Source organism: Budorcas taxicolor, chromosome 2 (genome assembly GCF_023091745.1).
Source record: "Budorcas taxicolor isolate Tak-1 chromosome 2, Takin1.1, whole genome shotgun sequence".
NCBI lineage: Eukaryota > Metazoa > Chordata > Mammalia > Artiodactyla > Bovidae > Budorcas > Budorcas taxicolor.
Genome location: NC_068911.1, coordinates 142,032,699 through 142,058,568, shown reverse-complemented (window position 1 = coordinate 142,058,568; position 25,870 = coordinate 142,032,699). Strand labels below are relative to the sequence as shown.

Below are 25,870 nucleotides of genomic sequence, written 5' to 3'. Positions count from 1 at the left end.
CCCTAGTTCCCTCAGCTGTACTCTCATCTTTCCAGTTTAATTTCTACACTGTTGTCAAAATGATTTTTCTAAACCTCAGAAATGATCACATCATTTCTCCTCCTCAGAAACCTTTAATGACTGCTCCAGCTTACACAAGAGAATGCAAACTTCTGAATATGACAGAAGACCCAGTATCTAGCTCCAACCTTCCTTTTTTTCCCCCTTGGCCTCATTTACTCTGACCCACCTATGCTCCAGATACACCAAAAGGTTTCATGTTCTCAGAATGTGTCCTCCACTCATGCTTTTGAATTGCTTTAGAAATCTCCCCCTTTTTATTTCCTATCCTCCTTCCTGTCCCCCCTCCCCCGATAGGTTTTGTGCACTTGAGTTTCCACCACGTATTCTTGTTTATCCTGGGCTGTGGTGTGTTGGGTATCACTTGACTCTGGATGCCTTGAGGCCATTGGACCAGATAAGGATGCTGCACTCAGCAAGTGTTTGTGGATTTATTCATTTCCTATTTTTAAAGGCATCCACATTTTGAGACTACTCTAGCCAATAGAGCATAAAAGAAGAGAGAGCAGGATGTTAAAACTGGATTATTTATTTATTTATTTATTTTTTACCTGAGAATCTACTGCAGGTCTGTCAAAGTGAGAGTAAAAAACTGTTCCTACCCATGTGATGCTTTATAAAGGAAATGATCTCCAGGACTTCATTTCTGCCCGTTTAAAGACACAGAGAGAGACCAGATGAGAGGAAGTTGATGAGGACACTTCTTTGGACAGAGATGTCATGCGCCAAGCCACACTTTTATTTTGGTGTGGGGGAGCTGTGGGGAGGCCTTGCCTTCTAGCACTCATGTATGCTTAGTTGCTCAGTCATGTCCAGCTCTTTGTGACCCTATTGACTGTAGCCCGCCAGGCTCCTCTGTCCATGGAATTTTCCAGGCAAGAGTACTGGAGTGGGTTGCCATTTCCTACTCCAGGGGATCTTCCCAACCCAGGGATCGAAACTGCATCTCTTGTGCCCACTGCATTCTTTAGCACTGCACCCTTAGGGAAGCTCCTTTTCTAATCCTAAGCTTAATAAAAAGAGGATTTAAATGCTTGGAGAACATTAAACATTGAAGTGTGTTCCTTGATGCTGGGAGACAGATATTGGGAGACGCTGAATTTCTGCAGGCTGGAGAAATTCAGCAGCCAGAGAAGGGCTGATGGTTTGGTTCTGGAACCCTAGGAGTGCTTCTGAGTTGGATCGGCCTCAACTCCCAGAGTATGGAGAACTGGTAATACAAGAGGGCCAGGCGAGGGCTGTGCAGGAGAGGGAGCTGGGGAGTCACCTTAGGTCCTGTCCAGTAAGGCTGCCTGAGTGGGACAGAAGAATTAGCAGAAAGAGGCTGGAGGTATACCATCGGAAGCCCACAGGAAAAGAGAAGAAATCTGCTTAAACCACCTGCCAGTCACAGGATGCCCAGTCTCCAATCAAGTAAGATATCTCCTATTCCCTTGTTTTTGTTTATTCTCCCAGCATTATTCCTTGAGGGAGAAAAAACAGCTTTTGTCAGGAAGAGGAGAAAGAGAGAGCATGGAGCAGAAAGCAGGCTTGCTGCCTGAGGCAGATCTGTGCTGAAGAAGTATAGCTCTTACGACATTATCTTCGGAATTTTGACTGTTCCATAGGCTGGGTATTTTAATTTCTGAAATGAGACTTTTTAATAATTGAGATTCTTTTTATAGCCAGAAGAACTTTATCTGAGAGGGAGTGAAACGTCACGAGTCTGCCCAAGTCTTTAGCATGGGGAAAGGGAAGATTTCTGCCCTGCCTAATGTTTAAAGGAACTGTGAGACACAAAAATAAATGTGCATTCTGCTCACAACTTATATGATTCATGCTTGTTCAATATGTTGGTTATACTGGAAAAGAAAAAATATTAATACTTGGGTGTCCACATAATGGGTGCTTTCTGATTTTTCTACAGTTGAAGCAAAAAAAGAAAAAAAGATTGAGAAGTCCCTCTTGGGATCTATTTGTGTCTTGGTTTTCTGACGTTAATGAAAAACCTTTTGCTTACTAATGTTAAAAATCAAGCTATCATCTAAAGCTTTGATTAGGCATTCTCACATTTTATGCTATTAATTATAGATCCTGGTTTTACAAGAAAAAATCTAACTGGCATGCCATGCTTATAATGAAAGCAAGAAATTTAATTCAGTTATTAGTGTCATAAGAGAAAGAAAAGAAGCATTTAAGAAAGCTACATGGTGCTGAAAGCAACAGTGATGTTAAAATGGTCATTCCTCAATATCTGTTGGGCACTGGTTCCAGGACCTGCCCCATCCACGGAAACCAAAATCTGGATGCTTTCATCCTTTATGCAAAATGTCCCGGTGCAGTTGACCCTCTGCATCTGTGGGTTTCGTGGTTGGTAGAATTCGGGATGTAGGACACATCATGGATACAGGAGACCAATCATATAGCACATTATCTAAATAAATATGTAGAAAAAATGCTTTTATTCTCTAAAAAGTATGAATAGTGAAATTGCTTGTCAAGTGATGTGTGTTTTGGCACAAATATTCACCCAATTTTCCTAATAATTTTCAAATATAATACATTGTTGACTTTTAGAAATATCTGGTTGATCTTTGATTGACATACATGTCACTTGCTAAATGATGCCTATGTACGGGCCTGGACCTAACATAGAGAATGCCAGAAAATTGTTCCAAAAAGTTCCCACTTGTTATTGAATGATTTTTTTTTAAAGAAAATTTCTCTTTATATAAATCAGATTGTTTATAATCCATAATTCTCTGTCATCATTTGCTCAATTAACAGCTTGCTGAGAGTTTTCTCTTTTATGTATGTAATACTAGTTTGGTATCTTTATCATTGTCAAGAAAATTGCTTTATTAGAATATTTAACTGGATCAAACCTAATCCATTAGGCCAGATCAGACATCTTGGGTTTCTTGAGTTCAAATTCCAGCTCAGCACATTAAGTTTTAAACTTCTCTATGCCTCAGTTTTCTGATCTGTAAAATGGGGATGCTGAGAATTACAGTATTTAATTATAGGAGTTAACATAAGGATATAAGGATGCCTATAGAGACAATCACTAAATAAGTATAAAATTAATGCTAATGCCTACTTCCTTTGGGCTTTTGGTGGGTTTTAAATGGAAGTTAATTTCAACAGGCACTATTAAAGTCTCTATCTCAGGCACTAGTGCTGTGCGTGGTTCCACGGAACCCATCTGTTGCTTACAACCTCCTGTTGCTGGCCTCAGAAGCTCCTATTACCTTCTCAGTGCCTGCTACCTGTCTTCTTACTCTGGTGAGAGTTCATCTTGTGGTGACTGCAGTTCCTACATGCAACTCATAGGAGGGCTCTGGGGAAAAACGAGACTGGCAGCCTGTGGCCACAGCCAAAGTATGGTTCCATGAGCACCGTGTACTTGACTCTCAGGATGCCCAAAACTGTTATCTCCCCTGTAGGACGCCAGTCTTCTTCTGACTTGGAGGACAATGCATGGACAGCGGTCGTCAAGTAAAAGCTGTGGTGGGCTGGCTGGCGGGCCAGCAGGCTGCTAGAAGCCCATGTGGAGCATCTGGGCTTTCCCGAACAGCTGGTGTGCACAGGCCAGCCCTTCAGAGCCCCTGAGGGCATCATAACAACTGGTGGTGCCTGGAAGGCAGGACTTTTGGGGACCCTGGAACAGGATCTTGGAAGTTCTCTGCTGTACCCAGCATTTACCTCATAGCAGCTAGAATTGGAAGAGGTCTGTGACACCTGGGGGAACAGGTCTGGGGCGCAAAAGGCAGGCATTGATAAGGTAGAGTCTTGGAAAGCAAGTCTTTTAATATTATAAAAACGTATGCAACTGAATAAGGTCCAGGTTGACTGAAAATCAGCCCTGGGTTAAAGAACATGCCCCTCACTTACTCAGTTAGAATATCTTTTTTCTACTTCTAAAAGTAACAGGCAGACATCTCATAAGTTCAGGCCTACTGAGTAAGATGGTAGTTTCTGCCTTTTCTCACTTGAACAGTATTTTTATTTATCACAGGGTGGGAACACAAACAAACATGCGTTTTTCTTCTGTTTTTTGATAAATGTAGATGAGGGCAGAATCTTAAATGTATTTATCAGGGACATGAAAATTGCCAGTTGCTACCATCAAATGAACATATTGCTTAAGATTTCTTTTTTTTCTTTTTTCTTGAGACAGGGTAAAATCTATTAAATATTGGTTTCCCAGGCTCCCAGTCGATTCTGACCTGACCTACTCAACCTGACCTTTCCTCTCTCCTACTCCAGGATTGGGGCTTATGCTTTTGGACTTTTATTTCACAGAAATGAGAAAGAAGTAGGGAGGGAGAGAGACAAGTGGATCTAGGGGAGAGGTTACAACTTCTAAATTTCACAGCGATAAGTGACAGGGAATAAATGTGGACTGGGAGCAGTAACAGGCACGGGTGGGTGTTGTGGACAAACGGAGGGAAGAGATCCATCTCATCACTCGTGGACCAGCTCCAGACAATCATTATCACGAATGAATGCGGGCCCACTGTTGCCAGATCTTTTAACTTTTCAAAGGTCCCAATCTGGGATTTTGTGTGTGTGAACCTTCTTGAGTTTGAAAACAAGCCAAACAAAGTGCAGCTGGAGGCCACAGGTCTATTGCCTCAATGAGGCCTGGGGCAGAGAAGATTTGAATGGAATGAGGATGAAGTGGGAACAGCTGTGGTGCATTTGTGATGGAAAAGGCATAAAAGGAAAAAAGGAGGCTTTAAGGGTGTGTCTATAATGTTCCTTCAAGGTATTCAAGAAAACCTAGAGAAGAGCAGTATTTTGAAACAATTTTAGGATACTAGAAAGTGTGCTTTGACAAGGACAACATTCTGCTGCTGCTGCTAAGTCGCTTCAGTCGTGTCCAACTCTGTGCGACCCCATAGACGGCAGCCCACCAGGCTCCACCGTCCCTGGGATTCTCCAGGCAAGAATACTGGAGTGGGTTGCCATTTCCTTTTCCAATGCATGAAAGTGAAAAGTGAACGTGAAGTTGCTCAGGCGTGTCCGACTCTTAGCGACCCCATGGACTGCAGCCTACCAGGCTCCTCCGCCCATGGGATTCTCCAGCCTTGAATTATTTGGGTCACAGTTCTACAAGTAAGTGCCACATTATAAAAGAGGAACATTGTCCCCTCATAAGCTATATAAGGAGTTATCCCGCCATCCTACCTTACATCTGAGTTACTTATCTCCTCTTCTTTCCCTTGTTAATAATGATTTAAAAAACCTTTATTAAGGCACATCACTAATTATTAGAGAAATGCAAATCAAAACCACAATTAAGTATCACCTCACATCTGTCAGAATGGCCATCATCAAAAAGTCTACAAATAACAAATGTTAGAGAGGATGTAGAGAAAAGGAAACCCTCGTACACTGTTGGTGGAAATGTAAATTGGTGCAGCCACTATGAACAACTGTATGAAGATTCCTTAAAATGTAAAAATTGAACTACCATGCATTGTGTGCTAAGTCACTTCAGTGGTGTCTGGCTCTTTGCAGCTCTGTGGACTGTAGGGAGCCTGGCAGGCTCCTCTGTCCATGGGATTCTCCAGGCAAGAGTACTGGAGTGGGTTGCCATGTTCTCCTCCAGGGGATTTTCCTGACCCAGGGATCAAACCCTATCTCTTAAGTCTCTTGCACTGGCAGGTGGGTTCTTTAACAGGTGCCACCAGGACTACCATAGGATCCAGCAATTCTACTCCTGGATATATAGTTGAAAAGATTGAAAACACTAATTTTAAAAGATACATACACACCAATGTTCATAATACTAGTTACAGTAGCGAAGACATGGAAGCTACCCAAGTGCCTATTAGCAGATGACTGGATTAAGAAGCTGCGGTATACATAGACAAAGGAATATTGGCCATAAAAAAGAATAAAATGTTGCCATTTGTAGCAGTGATGAGATGTAGAGAGAATCATGCTTAGTGAAATAAGCTGGACAGAGAAAGACAAATAATGTATATTATTTATATGTGGTATCTAAAATATGATATAAATGAATGTATTACAAAAGAGAAAAGGATTCACAGACATAGAAAGCAAACTTATGGTTCCGGAAAGTGAGAAGAAGGTGGGGAGGGACAAGTTAGGAATGTGCTATTAACAGATACAAACTACTATATATAGAATATAGATAAGCAACAAGATTTACTGTATGGCACAGGGTCTTATACTCATCTTAAAAAAACCTATAATGAAATATAATCTGCCAAAAATACTGAATCACTATGCTGTGCACCTGAAACTAATACATTATTGAGATCAACTGTACTTCAGTTAACAACGAAAAAAGATTTTTATCATGATTTGTGCTACCAGACAAATGTCTTAATCTTTTGTGGTGTAAAGATATACTTTATGAAGGAAAACACAGATGCTAGTCTTAAAAAATTACTAACCAAAGATTAGTGATTTATCTAATTGTACCAAATTGCATTATTGCCAAAAGGCAGGCCAAAAGAAGGCATTGACCTGAATAGTGATTGGTAGGTTTCAGCCAAGGGACAATGACATGTGTTTGCAAAGTCTCTAGGACAAGAGCCATTTGCCAGTCACACATTTCTACCACTTGATAACCGAACTCTCTGACAGCAGAGTTGATGGTATTCTCTCAGTTTTAGGGGTAATTTTTATCTGTGAGTGGTCTGCCATGGAGCGCCTTCTCCTTAGGCACGTTAGAGAGGACTGGAAGAGCTGAGGCTTCTCAAGCTTTAAAGGGAAGACGAATCACCTAGGGGAGTGTTAAAGTGGTCTGGGGTGGAGCCTGCTGCTGCTAAATCGCTTCAGTTGTGTCCGGCTCTGTGCGACCCCACGAGGCTCCCCCGTCCCTGGGATTCTCCAGGCAAGAATACTGGAGTGGGTTGCCATTTCCTTCTCCAATGCATGAAAGTGAAAAGTGAAAGTGAAGTCGCTCAGTCATGTTTGACTCTCTGCGACCCCATGGACTGCAGCCTACCAGGCTCCTCCGTCCATGGGATTTTCCAGGCAAGAATACTGGAGTGGGGTGCCATTGCCTTTTCCGGGGTGGAGCCTGAGGCTTTGCATTTTGAACAAGCTCCCAGGTGAAGCTGGGAACACTCTAAGCAGCAAGGAGCTAAAGGATGCATAGAGCACAGGGTGCATGCGTGGGAGGTCTGTTTCCATGGCCGATGAGCATCGGTTTTCTCTCTCTTCTAGCAGGAGCAGCCTGACCTGACTTCGGATGAAATATTTTCTCTCCACGTTTAGTTTATGTATTGGTAGTTCAGATGAGACCCCTTCTCTCTTCAGTCTCCACCTACCCCAGTCATCTGTGATAGAGTTAGGTATGTGACCTCCCCTTGCCCTTCAGCACAGCGAGCAGGTGACCCAAGTAATGCAATGATTTTCACACCCTGGATTTGCCTAGTGCTGCCAGGAGAGAGGCTTTCTTTGGGAGGGTATTGAGACCTGGAGCTTCCAGTGCCCCTTATGAGAGGGGAGTCTGAGGATGAAGCCAACACAGAGGAAGGAGAACTAAACTTTGGCAGAATTCCTGACATCTTTTGAGAGCCTGGGTCCAGCGTTAAAGAAAGCAAACTTCTTAAAGACATTTTTTTGAGTGACTGGATACATCCTCGCCTGAGGCAGATACTCCTGCCTTGATGGGAGACTTGATTCAATAAAGTAGCCTTTATGCTTAGGCCAATTGGAGTTTGTCGCTAATACTGTGGTGATAGGGCCTGACATAGCCAGCATTCAGCAGATAACTCAAGCCTCCTCTTCACAATTTTTCTTTGGTTGGATTGAGCATATGTATTATGTTTTATGTTTTTTTTCCCCAGAAAAGAAGAAGAAACAGTCTGAAACTATCAGATAGGTGACAAGCAATTTTATTTTGCAAAACAATCACTATACAGCAACAAATACATTTGCAAATTTTGATTGAAAAACATGAACTAACTACAACCAGCCATTGAAGAAATGCCTTTCTATGGTAACAGGCTCTAGAATTATCAGAAGAAAGAAACCCCCCACAGATTTGTAGCGGCATGTTGGAACCTTGGAATCCCAGCATACAGAGTATACTTTTTGTTGATTTTTTTTCTTTTTGCTAAAGTTGAAGTATCATGATTGACATTTTCTGAGTTTCAAAATAAACTCAGAGGGACTTTTTCCTGCAGAGGGACTTGGCCTCAACCTACATACCCAGGCTAAAAACCCTAGGTTTAAAAAACCAAACATCAATACTGATTTAACATATTAATCTTTGAAGGAATGCCTAGAATTTGCCTTTTCAAGCCATGAATCTACCTTTTCTAGCTACTTAGACCATGAATGGTTTGTTTTCCTCCTTTTCATAGTGTAAAAAATAGGAGAAAATGCTATAATTGCAGCTATGTCAAAAATCAACCACATTGAGATGATTTCTTTAATAATAGTGACTTGATCTCTTCTTTTCCCTGATGACCCCATTTCCTGCTCTAAAACTATGTGAGTATGTGGAGAAGGCCAGCTACTGTCAGTGCTTTTTTCCATTTAACCAAGTTCTCACTTAAGCCTTCTTCAACTACACCTCGTTGGTGATCCACAGGTGTCTTGCTTGTGGGTGGGATTTCAGCCCATCACCCTGCTGGAACTCAGCAGGAGAATCCAGAGAGAGTTGGTTCCTAAATGAACATGGCCTTTGAAACTCATCATGAACTCGGATCTCTCCTGCATCATTGAAAGGTACCCAATTATTGGTTGCAGGTGACCCAGAGAGAGTGAGTGGGCCTTTTAACTCTTCACAGCTCTGGATTACTTATGTTTCCTTAAACAGGTTCTCCAAGGCAAAAGCCAGAGAGAAACTGGCATTAATTGATCTAGAATTGAGACTATGAAGCCTTAATTTCTAGATCAGCGTATGGATGTCCCCACAAGAGTGGTGTTCAAAAAGCTTAATTTGTGTCGTTAATCTTGAGAGTAAAGGTAAGATGGGTTCCATCCCTTATCCCCCAAAGAAGACATTTAGCCTGTATTTCTTTCTTTTACTGCTACCAATTTTCAATTTCATTTTATAGAATTATTAATTTTCCTACAAAGTGAGGGTATTTAGTCATTATAATTTTGCTGTGATTTGAAGCAAACATTTGTTTTAATGCCAAATCTAACCACTGGGTACCTTATATAATCTTTATTTTAGACATGTATTTGTAAAAAACAATTTTAATATGTAGAACATAGTTCCTTAGTGTTTATAAAAATTTTAAACCAAGTTGAAAAAAATACATGTTTCACAGGTTAAAACTGTTCTAACCAGCTGTTAACTTCTTTCTAGAGCTTTAATCACTAACTAACACTACCTAACACATAAGAAAATACTGTTAAGTCTCCACACAGCTATTCTTTCTTTTCCTATTTCCTGGTACATTTCAAGGGAAGCTGATGAATAAAATGCCCAGATTGGTCAAATCAAACCTCACAGCAATAATTAGGCAGAAAATAGACACACCCATAGTCCTAATCAGTCCTTTCTAAATCTCTGACTATCCTAAATAACTGATCTATAGTTTCAGAAATGTTTGCCTACGTAAAATCTCTTAGTTGAGAGTGAATGGTGCACTTCTGCTCACAGAGTTTCTTTCACGGAAGTCATGTTGGCTGTAACTTCCAATGGGCCACAACATGGCACCTGTGTCTCTCTGTCTTTCCATCCTTTAGCTTCTTTCTTAGATGCTACCATACTCGCTTATTGCCTCAGTCCATGTACATCATTTCCTCCTTTATGCTTGAGAGCTGATTTGACTCAAAAGAGATCAAACCCCATTGAAACATTTGCCTTTAACTTTTCAGATCCAGCCTACCAGCCCTGAGCAAGAAAAAGAACAGATAAAATACTAAAAAGCATCCATTCATCCTAGTAACCCATTTCCCTACTCAGACTAATAATGACTATTTCACTGCTTCTTCATAAGTTTAAGATGAATGATTCTTAAAGAATTAGTTGATTTGTGATGTCTAGACTGTATATAAAGTCAGAACCGTATTAGCTACTGATAAATAATAGTAATACAGTATTCCTTTATAGAGTGCAATGTTGGAGTTATGAAAAAACTGATTTAGATATCTGCATCTCCAATATTTTGTAGCTTCTCAAAATACTGTATTTTCCCTTTCTGATCTTACTTTGGGTATGGAAGCCAAACATTTTCTATCAGATAATTGAATAAAAAGGTACTGCTTGGAAGAATGGAATATCATGTCCCAAACTCCCACTGTTAGTTTCAACTTTAGCAAATGGAAAAGAAAAAGAAATCTTAGTAAGTCTATTCCATGAATGATTATAGGAGTAAACCCCAAAATATTCTGTGATTCAAAATAAGACAAACCCATAATCTTAAACCAACAATCTGTAAACCCCTTTTATGTATAACTGGACCCACCCCTACAAACTCCATGTTGGTGAAAGCAAAGAAAAATAAATTTTTTCTAGCATCACGGGAGAAACTTTAATGGGAGAAACTTGTATCTGGCACTAAAACAGGGTTACAGTTTTGAGTTGTTACAGAAAGCAACTTCATGCTAAAACTTTTTGTCTTTTTAACTATTTTTTTTAATAGGGAGAGAACCCTGCTAACATCTACTTTCACATACCTAAAATTGCAACACCAAAGGGTGCAGGAGACACAGATACTGTGAATAAGGAAGTATAATATTCAAGTATGAGGAAGTATCACAAATGGCCACAGAGAAATATATATATATTTATATCTATAATACTGTATCAAACAGATGGAAAGGGGTGTGAAACTGGTAGTGTGGACACAAATCTAGCTGATCAACCGACATCCTAACCAGACACAAGTCGATCCTAATGAAAGTGCTTCATTCCTAGGAGATGCACTTTACGTCACTTCCTCAACCACAGCTCAAATGCTTCGAAACTATTTTTTAATTAATTAAATAATTTATTGGATTGACTTATACTCTGATATAATTATCCAGGTCCCAAATGTTAATAACTTAATTGAATCTTTCTTCCCATTTATACAAAATAACGCTTTAAAAAAAACCATTTCTTACATGCTCTTCCCTTCCTGCAATGACTCCTTGATTTAATTTAACCTGTAATAAGTTACAAGGGGCAACTTTTTATCTTTTCACCCAGCAACAGAATAGTGAAATGAGCAGCTTGGATTTTTAACAAGGCCTTTCAGAATGTAGTAGATAGCCTTCAGGCACATGAAAGGTAGAAATGCAATTTTTAAAATAATGATACTCCATGCAAAACAGCAGAGCGAAAAAAAAAAATTGTCCAATTGTACTCATGTAAAGCCAGTATCTTCCTGTTGCAAATGGAAATCAAGTCAATTTCTGCATATACTATTTTTTTTTATAAAATTGTAACAATTACTACAGTTTGGGAATGAGATTATTTATTTTATGGTTTGTAAAGAATGAATATAACACCTGCTCAGAGCCCACTCCTGCCAGAGCTCATGCCTAAATAGTATGACGTCAATACTAAATGAGAGATATTCACAAGCCCTGTTTAGCGAGTGCGGCAGTGACATCCTCGGCCAGGGTGGCAAGCTGGGGGGATTCAAGCAGGTTGATGCTTCCAGAAGAGGAGACGTTGCTGAGTCGTCGGGGGGAAGCCACGCTGGATCTGCCTGGGGACTGCGTAATGATCTCAGCCCCATGGTCCACACGGGCCTTAGCATGCTCTCTGAAGTTCAACTTTTGGCTGTCAATCTGTTTAAGGCAAGCATCAGTCCTTGGTTAACTCAAACATCTTAAACTGTCCCCTAGCTCTTTCTCTGTATCTCAGAGCTAATGTTCATGTCACTTCTATTCAGCTCTGCCATCCCTACTTCCTGGGTGTCCAGGTCTTTAATCTGGGACCCATTTTGATGAAGAGTATTTCAAAAGGATTTTTTAAAAAGGCAGGATCGGCTCACAATCTTGTGTCTTACCTTGACATTACCACCTCCGGGAACGTGGTGAGCATTGTCAAGCGAACCGACTTTAGCTTGGGCCTTTTCTTTGAAATCTAGCTTCACACTTTCAATTTTCACACGCCCACCACCTACAGAGGAGATGAGAAAGGCTTTTAAATGCTTTGCTAACATTAAATCTTCTATTTTGGTGACTAGTTCCCCAAAATGACTATAGCAGGTAGACTATGGCAAATCACAAACTTAATGAACTCTACTAACCCTCTGACCACAGATGGGAAAGGAATCTTTTAGAATTTTTAGTCTATACCATTTTCCCCATACCATCTAAGTAAGGTGTTGATCAGTCACTCAGTCGTGTCCGACTCTTTGCGACCCTACGGAACCCAGCATGCCAGGCTTTCCTGTCCATCACCAACTCCCGGAGCCTGCTTCAACTCATGTCCATTGAGTCAGTGATGCCATCCAACCATCTCATCCTCTGTCACCCTCTTCTCCTCCTGCCTTCAATCTTTCCCAGCATCAGGGTCTTTTCTAATGAGTCAGCTCTTCGCATCAGGTGGCCAAAGTATTAGAGCTTCAGCTTCAGCATGAGGATTGATTTTCAGGATTGATTTTCTTTAGGATTGACTGGTTCGATCTCCTTGCAGACCAAGCGACTCTCAAGAGTCTTCTCCAACTCCACAGTTCAAAAGCATCAATTCTTCAGTGCTCAGCCTTCTTTATGGTCCAACTCGCACATTCATATATCCATCTAAGGCAGTGACATCCTTTTTGTATCATTCCCTGGATTGCTTTACATATTAATTCTTTTCTCTACTCATGGCTAACCTAAAATATCAGAGGTATTTTTCTTATCTGTGTAATAAAAACAAAAAATAACACAATGAAAGTACCATATGTATCCTTTGTCAAACTTGGAGCATTTTGTCTCTTATTCTTAAGGGAGCAAATTAAATTGCAAGGAAGCACTTCTCTATTTTTCTTCATGGTAATAGGTCACTTATAGGCTAGCAATTGTATACATATGGGTGATAATGCCACTTCTAAATTTTCAGCATTGATACCTTGACTGATGAAACTGGAGTCAGAGGCTGAAGTGCTTAAAAGCTTCCATTTTAATTAGTAGATGGAGTGATAGGAAGGGAGTCTTAGAGATCCCATTCTTGTCCAGATGCCATAGGACTAATTTATCACTGATCTGATAAGATTGAGACGGAGTTCTGACCATGCCATTTTCTTGAATGTTAATTAGTCGAAATGAAATGAAATGAAAATCGAGGATCTGCTGACAGATGAGTGCCATGAGCCGCCCTTCTGCGGCACCTCCATTTCTGCACACCTTTTCAGGCTTGTGAACGCAAGCAGTTCTGCGTCGAGTAGGTATCTGTTCTTTAGCTTATTCTTGAGACTGTCTGCTGATGTCTTTGACCTTGAAGAATCTGGATTAGATACCTTTCCCTATCCTCACCTAAGAGACTGGCTTTCACTTTCATTAGCAACTTGGTTTTGGCTGTACGCATTTTTTTTTTTTTCCATAAGGCCAGTAGTAAGCCATGTGATCCTCTATTATTATTGCATCTCTTTTGGGATTTTGATTTGGAAAAAATACCTGAGGGACTCGATGGAAACATGGAAAAGATTTTTCAGTTTTGGACTCTTGATACTTATTTACCTCCATAGATGAAAGAGAAAGGGTTGTTAAAACTTCCCAGGTCTCTTATTCCTGTGGTGTTTTTCTCATGTGATGCCTAGAAATTTATACTAACACCCAATTACCTGGCCAGGGCCCCCTTGAAATTGTATGATGTTACTGGATTACATTAAAAAAATTTATATTTATTTATTTGACTGTGTTGGGTCTTAGTGGTAGCATGTGGGATGAAGTTCCCTGACCAGGGATCAAGTCTGGGCCCCCTGCATTGGGAGCAGCATGGAGACTTAGTCACTGGACCACTAGGGAAGTCCCTGGGTTACATTTTGAAGATTCATTCATACTCCTTCTGAAGACTTAGGATGTGTATGATGCTGTTTAACTCATTCCTGTAGGAGACATGAAGCTGTCCTTCCCTCAAAAGATGCATTATTGCAGGGGTGTTATTCTACCAACATTTTACTTGGCCCCATGGGTCTCACCTGTTGGTTGTGACAGGATTAGTGTGATTCATAAAACACAGTTATATTGGTTAGAGGCTAGAGGATACTGAATTTTCAACTACAGGAGATCAACTTTCTTGGGATCGATCTTATCTATTTTCACAGCCTCTGACAGAAACTGTCTTTTCAAGTTTTACGATTATATATTGTGCCAATATAACCCTATTAAAATTTTTGTTAGACAATATTTTGAGAGAGAAGGGAAAAACAATGTAATATTGACCCAAACTATATTCAGAAAAGGAAGCTTGAGAAGTCTATTTTTGTTACAGTCCTACTGAAGTGAAGTGAAAGTCGCTCATTTGTGTCCGACTCTTTGCGACTTCATGGACTGCATAGTCCATGGAATTCTCCAGGCCAGAATATTAGAGTGGGTAGCTAGGTAATTTTATATAACTGTTAGAGAAGTTCATTTGAAATCAGAGATCTCTGCCTTTGGTTCTGAAAAATTCTGGCCCCATTAGGAGCAGTAACTGCAGAGGATTATAATCCCCATCAAGCTTCTTATGTTCCAAAGCGAAGTCAAGATTAGCTATTTCAATTTGTGCCTCCAGGTGATGAATTGTTTCCTCCTTATTTCCTTCTGAGACATTCCACAATCCAAAGTAATTCTGTGAAAAGCTTACTATTGTCAAAGATCATTGTGTTAACATGTCTTTATGAACCTGGTCATCTGATTCACTCATTATGAAGTAAGAGTGAGAAATAGGTGGGAGTCCATGGCAATAGCCTTTATGACCCGGAAAACATACACATGATATTTCCTTGTATATAGAAGAGTTTTCTGTGCATCAAGACTTTAGGTGAATTGAACTAAATGTATACTTATCATCTGGAATTACAGAGCCCAATATTTTCTTTTGTATTCTGGAAGAAGGTAGGCAGTGTACCCAAATACTTCCATCATACTGTTGACACAGGACAAAATCAGCTAAATGTCTGTAGATATAAGGCATAGATGGGGGGCTGTGAAGATACCCATTTGGGAACATGTCCCTTCTCTCTCATGAATGACAGACAGCTAATTCCATATAACAGTTCTGAAATCAGTAATGGAAATTCCTTATATGTAGTTTCTATCTCCTTGACTTGCTTTATTAACACCCTTTGCCAAAGGGAAGCCCAATTTCTAGACATATTTCCAGTACTTATCCATTTTTGAAACCTTTTGTTTTTCAACTAAAGAAATTCTTCTCAATAATCTTCTGGTCAGAAATCTCACTGGGGTCAGTTGTTCTTTTACCTTGTTCTGATAACACTTGAGATTATGATTCATGGGAATAAGATATTACCTGGCTTAATTAAGATGCCAAGAATAGGTGGTTAAAATCAATTTTTTACCTTCAATAAATCAATATACCTTCAATGGTATATATAAGTTGTGTCAAAATAGTCTCAAGAAAATTTACAAATTTGACAATTGTCCATTATTTACCTATGCATGGAGGCAGAATTTAGCAAAAACATATAGTACATGATACTCAGAAAAAATGACAGATAATACATTAAATTCACAAGTTGAATAGGGAAAAATCACTAGCACATATGAATATACACTCTACCTTAGGGCACTAGACTTATGAGATATGTGATATCTCATAATAATATATCATAAAATATCATAATATATGATATATTATGATATCCTAAGATATAATAATGAGACATGAGATATCTCATAATAATGAGATATTATGAGATACATGGTTTTTCTAGTAGTCATGTATGGATGGATATGAGAGTTGGACTATAAATAAAGCTGAGTGCTGAAGAATTGATGCTTTTGAACTGTGGTGTTGGAGAAGACTCTTGAGTCCCTTGAACTGCAAGGAGATTCAACCAGTCCATCCTAAAGGAAATCAGTCCTGAATATTCATTGGAAGGACTGATGCTGAAGCTGAAGGTCCAAAACTTTGGCCACCTGATGTGAAGAACTGACTCACTGGAAAAGACTCTGATGCTGGGAGGAACTGGGGGCAGGAGGAGAAGGGGACGACTGAGGATGAGATGGCTGGATGGCATCACGGACTCAATGGACATGAGTTTGAGCAGGTTCCAGGAGTTGGTGATGGACAGGGAAGCCTGGTGTGCTGCAGGCCATGGAGTCGCAAAGAGTTGGACATGACTGAGCAACTAAACTGAACTGAACTAAACTTATGAGATATTCCAGAAAAGCAAGCAGTCTATGGTCAAATAAGTTGGGGAGACATTGCATTCTGGAGATTCACAATGCTTATTGACCTAGATATGAGAAATTTAACAGAAAAATAAATTTCTTCAGCTTTGTTAAAAAGCACAGTCCTCCCCCCCACCCCCCACATAATGTAGAAAAACAATTTCTTGCAAAACCTTTGAAATGCTGCATTTAGTCCATGAATTATGTAAGAATACATAACCCCGTATTATTTTATAGACTATATATTTCAAAAGAGCTCCAATAAGCATGTTGAGTACATACAGATAAATGCATCTCCTGTATCTTTTCATTTTTAACATGTCCTAGGATATGTGGCCTGTTTGTGGTAACTGAGTTTACTTGTCCATATGACGATGCCTCAAAATTTCTAATTTAAGTTTCTATTAACACAAGCATGAAGTATTCGCACGTGAAAAGGTCCTTCCAATCAGATTTCTCACAGCAAAAAAAACTCTGCTTATTGATTTTTTGAATTCAATCTAATATCTCTCAGACTACTAAAAATACTGATTTACCTGGCCTATGGCGGATGTTCTTCAGAGAGCCACATTTGGATGTCACATGGCTTAGGTCTATCTTCTTGGTGACAATCTGGACCTGTGTGAACCACAGAAAATAGGCTTAAAATAGTTTAGATGTAAATAAGCCCCCAAACTCATATGTAAAATCTAGAAATATACCCAAACTCACAACATACAACAACATATACACACACATGGGAAAACCCAATCTTCCATATGTCCTCCCATATGTTTGGTTGGAAAGAAAAACACAAGTGAAAGAAAATCCTAGAAGAGAAGATTTTATTAGTAGAAAACAGATCATGCCACAAAGGGATAGAACTTCTGTATTAAGAAGGCAAGTTTTTCACTCAGAGAAAGAAGTCACACTGTATTAATCCTTTCCATAAGCAAAGAGCCAAGTGAAGAGGGAAAGTATTCTTTAGAAAGTGATTTTTACATGAAAGTGACCAAAACAGCTCATACAAGCAAGAAGTCCAACAATGCTTTAAGATACAAGAAGAAAGCTCTAAACATGCTTTTCTAAAACACTCTTGTCATATTTTGGTTAAATGCAATTTTTATTGCACACCAAATGATAAAAAAATAGCATTTTTTTTTCTTCTGGGTTTTACTGAAATCAATTCATCTTCTAATATTTGAAAGAGTGCTTTCCAAGCACAGTTCCTGGTTCATTTACATCGGAAATACATGGGAATTATGTAATCTAGCACTGGAAACAGGGCTAAGGAATCTTCCCCAATCAAATCAATCACATTTGAACAAGTGATTCTTCTCTAGGGGAAAGTTTCAGACTATTGATTTGGAGGTTGGAAGCTTCTCTAATAAATTTAAAATCATCCTTTCCTTCATAGGTGTTTTGACCAGCAGCACCTATTGTAGAGGTCAGCTGGGTCAATCCTCTGATACTCTCAAAATTACCTATTAATTCCAGGACTAAGATTGCGTCCATGAGAGTAGTACATGGTGTGTACTTACAGTCAGTGCATCAGGGATGAGGGGAGCCTGTCAGTGTAAATACTGAGCCTGAGGCTTAGCCCTGTACCCTAGAAGGAGCCCAGCAAATCTTGCTGTGGTTCTCCCATATGGTACATTTTCATGCTTAGTGGAGCTGCTTTGAACATCAGGCACTTGCTTGTCTCTTTTTTCACTGTTTGACTCCATCTCTGTCCAACCAAGGAGCAAGAAACCAAGAGTTATCAGATAAGCGAGAATTCTGGATTTAATACTCTGTAAGTTACTTGAGTCACAGATGGCTAGAATCCGAAGTCTAGGTGATTGGCTCTGTAGTATACTCACCCTATTCACCTTTTTTATTATTCTAATGTTAACAAAGAACCATGCCTACTTTAGCTTGAGTCTGCCTGCTTCAACCCTTCCTCAAATACTTTTGAGAAACATGAATTCATCTTTTTCTTCCTCTCACAGAATATTATTTCCACCCAATTTAAGAGACAGGGATTAAAAAAAAATCAAAACAAAGAGTATACTGGGACTTGAATCCTTTCACTTTGAATTACAGATGAACCATGCTTCACCAGGTTTGTATTATTCCAAATGATATCCCAACTCTCATGAATAATGAAGCACAAAAGATAGACATTATACACTTTGGATACTTTCATACATCAGTCATTGCCTCAGGAGTAACTTAAATGGAGCTAGAGAAGTGTGTGCTCAGCTGACTTTCGCAAGGGAGCAGAGACAGCATGAGAAAATACCTTAAAGACAAAGGCCAGCAAACAAATTGGCAGGTGAAATGGGCTCTTTATCTTCCTGAAAACCATGGTGTCCCCCTTTAAAAAGCGAGAAATTCACCAGTGATCTCAGAGGGAAGGATAGAAAGCCCATTACTGAAAATGCAAGGCTGACAAGCTCCCAAACCAGGGGGACTTGCGGTGCAGCAACAAGAAGTGGGGAGTGTGCTGGGAGGTGATGGGAAGGAGGTGGGAAAGGAGACGAAGCGCCAGTGTGCAGATGGCTCCACACACTCAGGACAGCTTCTGACACAAGCTTCTACTTACATTTCCGCCCCCAGCAGAATGTTTGATGTTATCCTTGGAACCACATCTGGACTGAACCTTGCTAAAATCGATCTTCTTGTTTAAAATCCTAACCTAAAAGGAATTGGAAGTAACTTCACTGTGCATTTTCTTTCAAAATTCTGGGACAGAATATTGGGAACCAGGGAACCAGAAATGGGTTAGCACCAAAGAGGCTCCAAACTCCTTTCCACTTACATTTATCACTTATGAGAAAAAACTAACACTGAAACTGAAAGGCAGACCTATCATGTAAATATGAAGTGTTTTTCTCCTGTACCCCTCACCCCCATCTCCAAGGGCCGGTGCTTGAGAGCCTGATACCCTGGCTGTAGGCTGCTGTAATCTGGAAACAATACAGGAACAAAAAAGTAAAACCTGAATTATCTGTGAGGAGGTTTCCGATATTGTGGGCAACACTGGGACTCAGGTCCCCTCCATGGAAGGTGCAATAGTTCAGCCCTGGTTCCTGAAGGATGTGCCAGTGCTCTCCCCACCTCACCCCCCAACTTCTGGAGGGTTAGCCTGACTGTAAATCACCTGGTCCACTCGAGTTGACTATGACTGGCCCATGTAGAATGATGAGGTTCACATTGGTCTGGCTGACTGCTACAGGTTAGGGTTCTCACTCATCTGAGGGAAGAGGTTCTGGTATTCCCAAGATCATCAGCAAGGAGACTCTGGGCCTCTTCTACTGAAAGGCTTCATGATTCCCTTGCAGGTTGGGTTTAGTAGCCTTCTGAAAGGCCACTTTCTGACACCTGCTCATAAATAGCCAATATCCTTGACTTTGGTGTGAAAGCATCCTTTCCATTTTTATAGGGGAGAAAACCAAGGACTATTAACTAGCTGACCTGAACCAGGTCATGTACAGGTAGTCCAGGTCTGGATTGGGCCCAACAGATTTGAGGTTAGGTGTTTCATTTCTATTTTCAGGAAGTCCAGTGTTCATCTTGAGGACAACAGCAAATCCAGATCTGGAAAGATATTACTCAGGTATAAAGTAATGTGCAAAGTTATAACTCTTGTAGCTTCTTTCATGCATCTTCTGAATTTTGAACGTTTTGGAGAGCCCTCCAAAACAAGCAATGTAAGAATGGAAGGAAAGGCTTGTTATTTTTTTATTTCATTTTGACTACAAGTACCCCCCAATAGCTAGAGAGATATCACATTTCCAGTATTTTAGGGGACAGTTTATCCTCTTATACATAAAAAAAAGCAAAATAAATTTACCCTAGATATACAGCTTTCTCCAAGAATGGTATCACATCTCTTGGAATTTGCAAAAAAGAGTAGAAAATTCAAAAGGACACTGAATCTTGCCTATTTTTAACTAGACAAAGCTTAAATTGCAGCTTCTGCCTAACACTGACAAGATAGCTTGTTCCTTGCAGGGAAGCATCATCGACAGCTCTCATCGGCAGCCCAAGGGAAGAGACTCTTGTCAAAATCTGAATTCAAAAGACAGGATGATGTGGCCACTCTTTCGGGCATAATAAATATTCCAATTAAAAAAATGGCAATGTCACAAAGTCTGTATCTAACAAAAAGCATAGTTGTTCTAAGAGTTTCAAGTAAACTGTAGATGCAGATAAATAAGTCAATAAGGGCCATTACATTTCAAACCTCACAGATAAGTTATTCTTAGAAAGCGAATAATTCTGATTTGTTCTTTCCTAATAATGATACTTCAAATTATTCTGCATAAGGATCTATTTATTTTGGAAATGAAAAAGAATTCATTCAAGCCATTTTTCTAATCCTTGGGATATACAGTCTCATATTTCATTAAAGTTTTATTTAGAGATCATAAGAGTCCCAATCAAGTGACTCATTATCAAGTGATCAAAAGCCAAATGTTGAATCTGACTCACTTGTTGCAAAAATGGAAATTCCAAATTCAGTTGCATAAATTTATTTGACTCTAATGTTTAATCAACTGTTTGACATTTTTTATGATTTTCCAAAGCAAATGATTCAAACCAAAGAGGACATATTGCCAGCATTACTTAAAGATGATTCAAATCTTAAATCCTAAAACTTCAAGGCCAACTTCTGTTGCTTTTCTTCAGATTTTCAAGAGAATCATAGATTTTCTAGTAAAAAAAACTAACTGGCCTTTTTGATAGTAGATTTTACTAACCTATGTTTGCTCACTGTGACCTAGATTTTACTAACCTATGTTTGCATTTATAGAACAGCCTTTACATATTTTCATAATTGCAAAAACTTCATAGTATACTGCTTCTGTCTAAAATGAGGCAAAGTATGACATTCACCATTTTGCTTAATGGTTGAATGGACAGAAATAAAACCACTCAGGGCTGTGAATGTTTGATGTTCAGTGAGATTTACACTCTAGCTTGACAACTTGTACCTGAGCCATGTAACTCACATTTATGCCTTAGCACAATTACAAACTATTTCATGCCAAACATCTCTAGGACCATTGACAAATAACACCTTAGAGAGTTGCTTCCACAAATACTGGCAGTCCTTAGAAACCATCCCACCCACAAAATAGAAAAACAGATGGCTGGTGTGAAGGGTAGAGCTTTATTTCAGTTTTGTTTTTTAAATCAGAGTTGAATTTTAACTCTCTGTTCTCTATGGATAACTTGAAATGAAAACTGCTTTCTTTGGGAAGAAATTTTCATTGGACTTTTATTTTCCTAAAGCCCATGTCAAGGGAAAATTACTTTAATATCTTGGAGACTGCCTAAAAATATATAATGAACTTCTATTTTACAAATGAAATAATTTTTTATATTCATGATATAAAGGAAAAATAGTTGAATAATCATTATCTGACATTAATTCTAAACCACATTTTAATCTTTGTTAATTTTTTTCCATCAAAAATTTTACTTGCTCTATTAATGCAAAGAATGAGAGAATCTTTCCTTCTGCATATTTCATAGCACAGTGAAATGTATTATTATATCAAGCAACTGGATCATCTTCCAAAAGCTATGCCTTATTAAAAATTCTACCAAATTTCCTATTTCTTATAAAATGAGACAAAATATAAAACTTACAACCAGGCAACCAAGGTTCGCAGCAATACTGATGTTTAAATTCTCTTTTAATATTTTACATTTTGTCCAGATTGTGTTATAGTCTGTACCTTAAGGGCCTTGTTTATATTTTCAAGTTCATCCCCATGATGTCTTTATGTTATTAACTCTTGACAGAATGCCCTCACTCCAAGTTGAGTATGTAACAGATCATCTTTCAAGGTTCAGTCAAACCAGTTCCTCAGTGTGGGGTTGGCAGAAAAGGATTTCATTCTTTTGGGCATATATTGGTGACTTATGTGCAAACATCACTGATTTTTCTTTCATATAAGGGTCTTGTAAGCATGAAGAGTTATCAAGAACAGATTAATACAACTGAATATTTAATTTTAACTTAGTTAATTCTATCTATTCCTCCACTACACTAGGAAAGAACAGAAGAGTTACTTTCTGGATATTCCTGATGTGATTCTAGTTGAATTTTATCATAAATGGTTCAATTGAAACGATCTGCCACTGTACTCTCTCTGCATATAAGCTGAATCACTCCTGTAGAGAAATGACCTTTTTTTCCTCTCTCAAATGGGGTTACTCTAAGAAAGAGTGGGAATACAAAATGTGGGATATGCCTGTAGGCAGGAATAGATCTCTCTTACTAGAGATTAGTTGGAAATATGAAACCTGAAAAATGAAAGAAAATACAATCCCAATTTTAGTTTTGAGTAAAACAGTTTATAAAACAGAGTTAGTAATCGTGATGTCAACATGGGTTCCTTGAGCAATGGGAATCTGATTTTTTTTTTTTTGACACTCTCTGCTGCTGCTTTTTAAAAATAAAATATCCACATGTCAACTCAAGATAGCAAGATATGGAAAGTAACTTGGTGTCTAAAAGTTGGATTCTGTTCTCAGTTCCTTTACAATCTGGTGCTAGGCCCTTTAGGCATCCTCTAGGTATGAACCTCAATTACAAAATCATTTCTTTCTTTCCCCATCCAAGGCAGTCTTACACAGAATTGAGTGACATTCAATTGACTTCCCTTCAACTTTATAGAGCATTAAGCTTTTCCTTTGGGTTTGCCTCATTTCCTAGGAATGCTTATCAAGTTTTTCTTTATCCTTGCATAATAAAAACACTTTCTGCCTTTCTCAAAAGTTATTTCCTATTCCATAACATTCAATTTTAATGAAAACTATCTAGCCTCTATAGAGTCCATAGGCATCATATGTTAAAATAAAAATATTATTATATCATATATATTCCTGAAGATTAAAAGTTCTCTGGATGCTGCTACTGCTAAGTCACTTCAGTCATGTCTGACTCTGTGCGACCCCACAGACGACCTCCTACCAGGCTCCTCTGTCCCTGGGATTCTCCAGGCAAGAACACTGGAGTGGGTTGCCATTTCCTTCTCCAATGCATGAAAGTGAAGAGTAAAAGTAAAGTCGCTCAGTCGTATTTGACTCGTAGCGACCCCATGGACTGCAGCCCACCAGGCTCCTCCATCCATGGGATTTAAAAGTTCTCTGGATAGTGCTCTTCAAATATTCATCTGTGAACAACCTGGTGCTCTGGTCAAAATGCACACAGGTATATAAACATTATAGTCCATTCTGAATTTTAATTAACACTCACCGACACTGACCAATAACATCTTCAAAACTAAGTATATCAAATATAAACAATATTTCAATACACATTTAAACAGAAATAATAGTTTATGTCAAAACAAACAATTCCACAGAGCTCTAAGGAAAAAGAACATGGTAGAGGATCCACTTAGGTGAGAGCTCAATTTTCCTGTGTAGGCTGTGTCACAAAGCACAGAAAGTAGAACTACATTCAGAAATCTTGGAATGAATCGATAACACTGAAAAATTTGGAAATAACGTTTTGGTGAACAGACATAGAGTTTAGCCATTAGACCCATTGTTACATAGTTTAAGTGGTCTGTCCATGGACACTGGAAGGAAAGTTACAAACAGGACAGTCATTGTGACTCATGAAAATTAACATACAAAGAGGTTTATAAAGTTCATATGCCATAACTTCTTGACATTACATTTTTTCTTTACTTTAAAACTTTAAGATAGTGTAAGGAGTATTAGGCCACACTGGTAATAGACTAATTTTTCAAGAGTCCGTTCAATTGTTTGAAAACAACCTGAGATTCAAGGCTGCTCCCATGTCCTTGTTTGGTCTGTAAATGAACAACAAACAAAAAGAGTCTACAGGTCTCAGCTTTGTAAACCCAAAGTAATAATTTTTCCATAGTTTTTAATAATTAGTATTTATGAAGCCTAGCTTGAAACCTTTTCACTACCTTGCAAAAGTACTTGAATTATAGTTATTAAAGTTCTATTGCATAAAGACAGAGTCCCTGATTTCAAGGAGCTTTCATTTTGAGATGATGACGACTTTGGCTGCAAAAAAAACATTTCCTGTCAATATTATGTAATATATTTTGGTGAACAGCTTTTCTTCATGCTGGGTTGACTGACTGACAGTATTTTACAATTAGTGGGGCATTTTATTATACTTTTTAATTAGTACTTATCTGTAGCCCTAAGGTGATGGAAAGAAATGGCTTGGAAAAAAATTTTAAATCAAATAAAGGCAGGACACCAGGAGAGGACAAGAAGAACAAACACTTTTGCTTACATTGTACAGGCCACATGTCATGTGTCATACAGTACACAGCTGAAAAGATTAACTTTATTGCTTTTTGCAAAAGCTCCTCACAGCTTCACCTAGCTTATCCAGTCCATTAGGCATTGACCTGCCTCACTGAACTGAGCTCTGAGTTGAGCCTCTTTGCCAAAAGAAAACTGGACTTTAACAGAAGAGATAACAGCCATAAGCATACAACTTATACATATGGAAGAGCAATAAACATTGAAATTGGGGCAAATAATAAAAGCTTCCCAATGTGAAAGGTTGTTGTTGAATCCCTAAGACACATATATCTTCCATTAGAGATTTCTTCTCTTTATATTTAGTGACCGTACAAACTTTAATACAAAAATAATAATGCTTTAAAAATTAAATTATTTACATACAATCAAACCACTCCAAATTTTATGACAACAGAGTCTGTGGAGATGGTCTGAATTATATGAATTAAGGTTATATCTACCTATTTACTCCCATCTTCACTAATAAGAGCTGTGTGACTATTTTTCTATAGATGTCATCTAACTATAGATGACATATGCCTGTTACAAAACTGGGCTCCTACAGATGATATCGCTATTGTCCTATTCTTTTCAGTGATTCTGGGTTGGTCACTGTCCATTCAAATATCCTGCTGCTGCTGCTAAGTTGCGTCAGTCGTGTCTGACTCTGTGCGACTCCATAGACGGCAGCCCACCAGGCTCCCCTGTGCCTGGGATTCTCCAGGCAAGAATACTGGAGTGGGTTGCCATTTCCTTCTCCAATGCATGAAAGTGAAAAGTGAAAGTTAAGTTGCTCGGTCGTGTCCGACTCTCAGCAACCCGATGGACTGCAGCCTACCAGGCTCCTCCATCCATGGGACTCTCCACGCAAGAGTACTGGAGTAGGGTGCTAGTATATACAATTTACTACTGGAGACAACATACTACTGGCTTTGATTTCCCCAGTTTATGGATTCTTAACCAGATATTAATAACAAGGGTCTTTGGCATATTATTACTATCTTGATAATTTCTAAGAAACTTTTACATAAAAATTTTTCTTAGTTGTCTTATAAAGTTGAACCTTTAAAATCCAGCGAAAATCCCCAGTTTAACATGTAAAGAAAAAGAAACTCTCTTCAACCTCTGTATGTGAGAAGACCATACGCTATAAGGAGGCTTTTAGGAGCACAGTATTAAATGTTGAGTAAAATATGTTCCCTACAAAGACAGTTCAGCTGTAGTGCATCCACATTTTCTAATTCATTTTCCTCTCCAATTTAAATACATTGATGCCATCTATCACAAAATA

The 25,870-nt window shown here is 38.9% G+C and overlaps 1 protein-coding gene across 1 annotated transcript in view; it reads right to left on the bottom strand.

Annotated features, from left to right (window-relative positions):
- Window positions 1-11,550: 11,550 nt before the first annotated feature.
- Window positions 11,551-25,870, bottom strand: part of MAP2 (microtubule associated protein 2) — a 75,117-nt gene continuing 60,797 nt past the window's right edge. The window contains exons 12-15 of the mRNA XM_052656994.1: window positions 18,869-18,961; window positions 16,839-16,920; window positions 11,988-12,100; window positions 11,551-11,766 (exon numbers count right to left, since the gene is read on the bottom strand). Coding sequence (XP_052512954.1) covers window positions 11,551-11,766; window positions 11,988-12,100; window positions 16,839-16,920; window positions 18,869-18,961 — 504 coding nt within the window. The remainder of the gene's footprint in view (window positions 11,767-11,987; window positions 12,101-16,838; window positions 16,921-18,868; window positions 18,962-25,870) is intronic.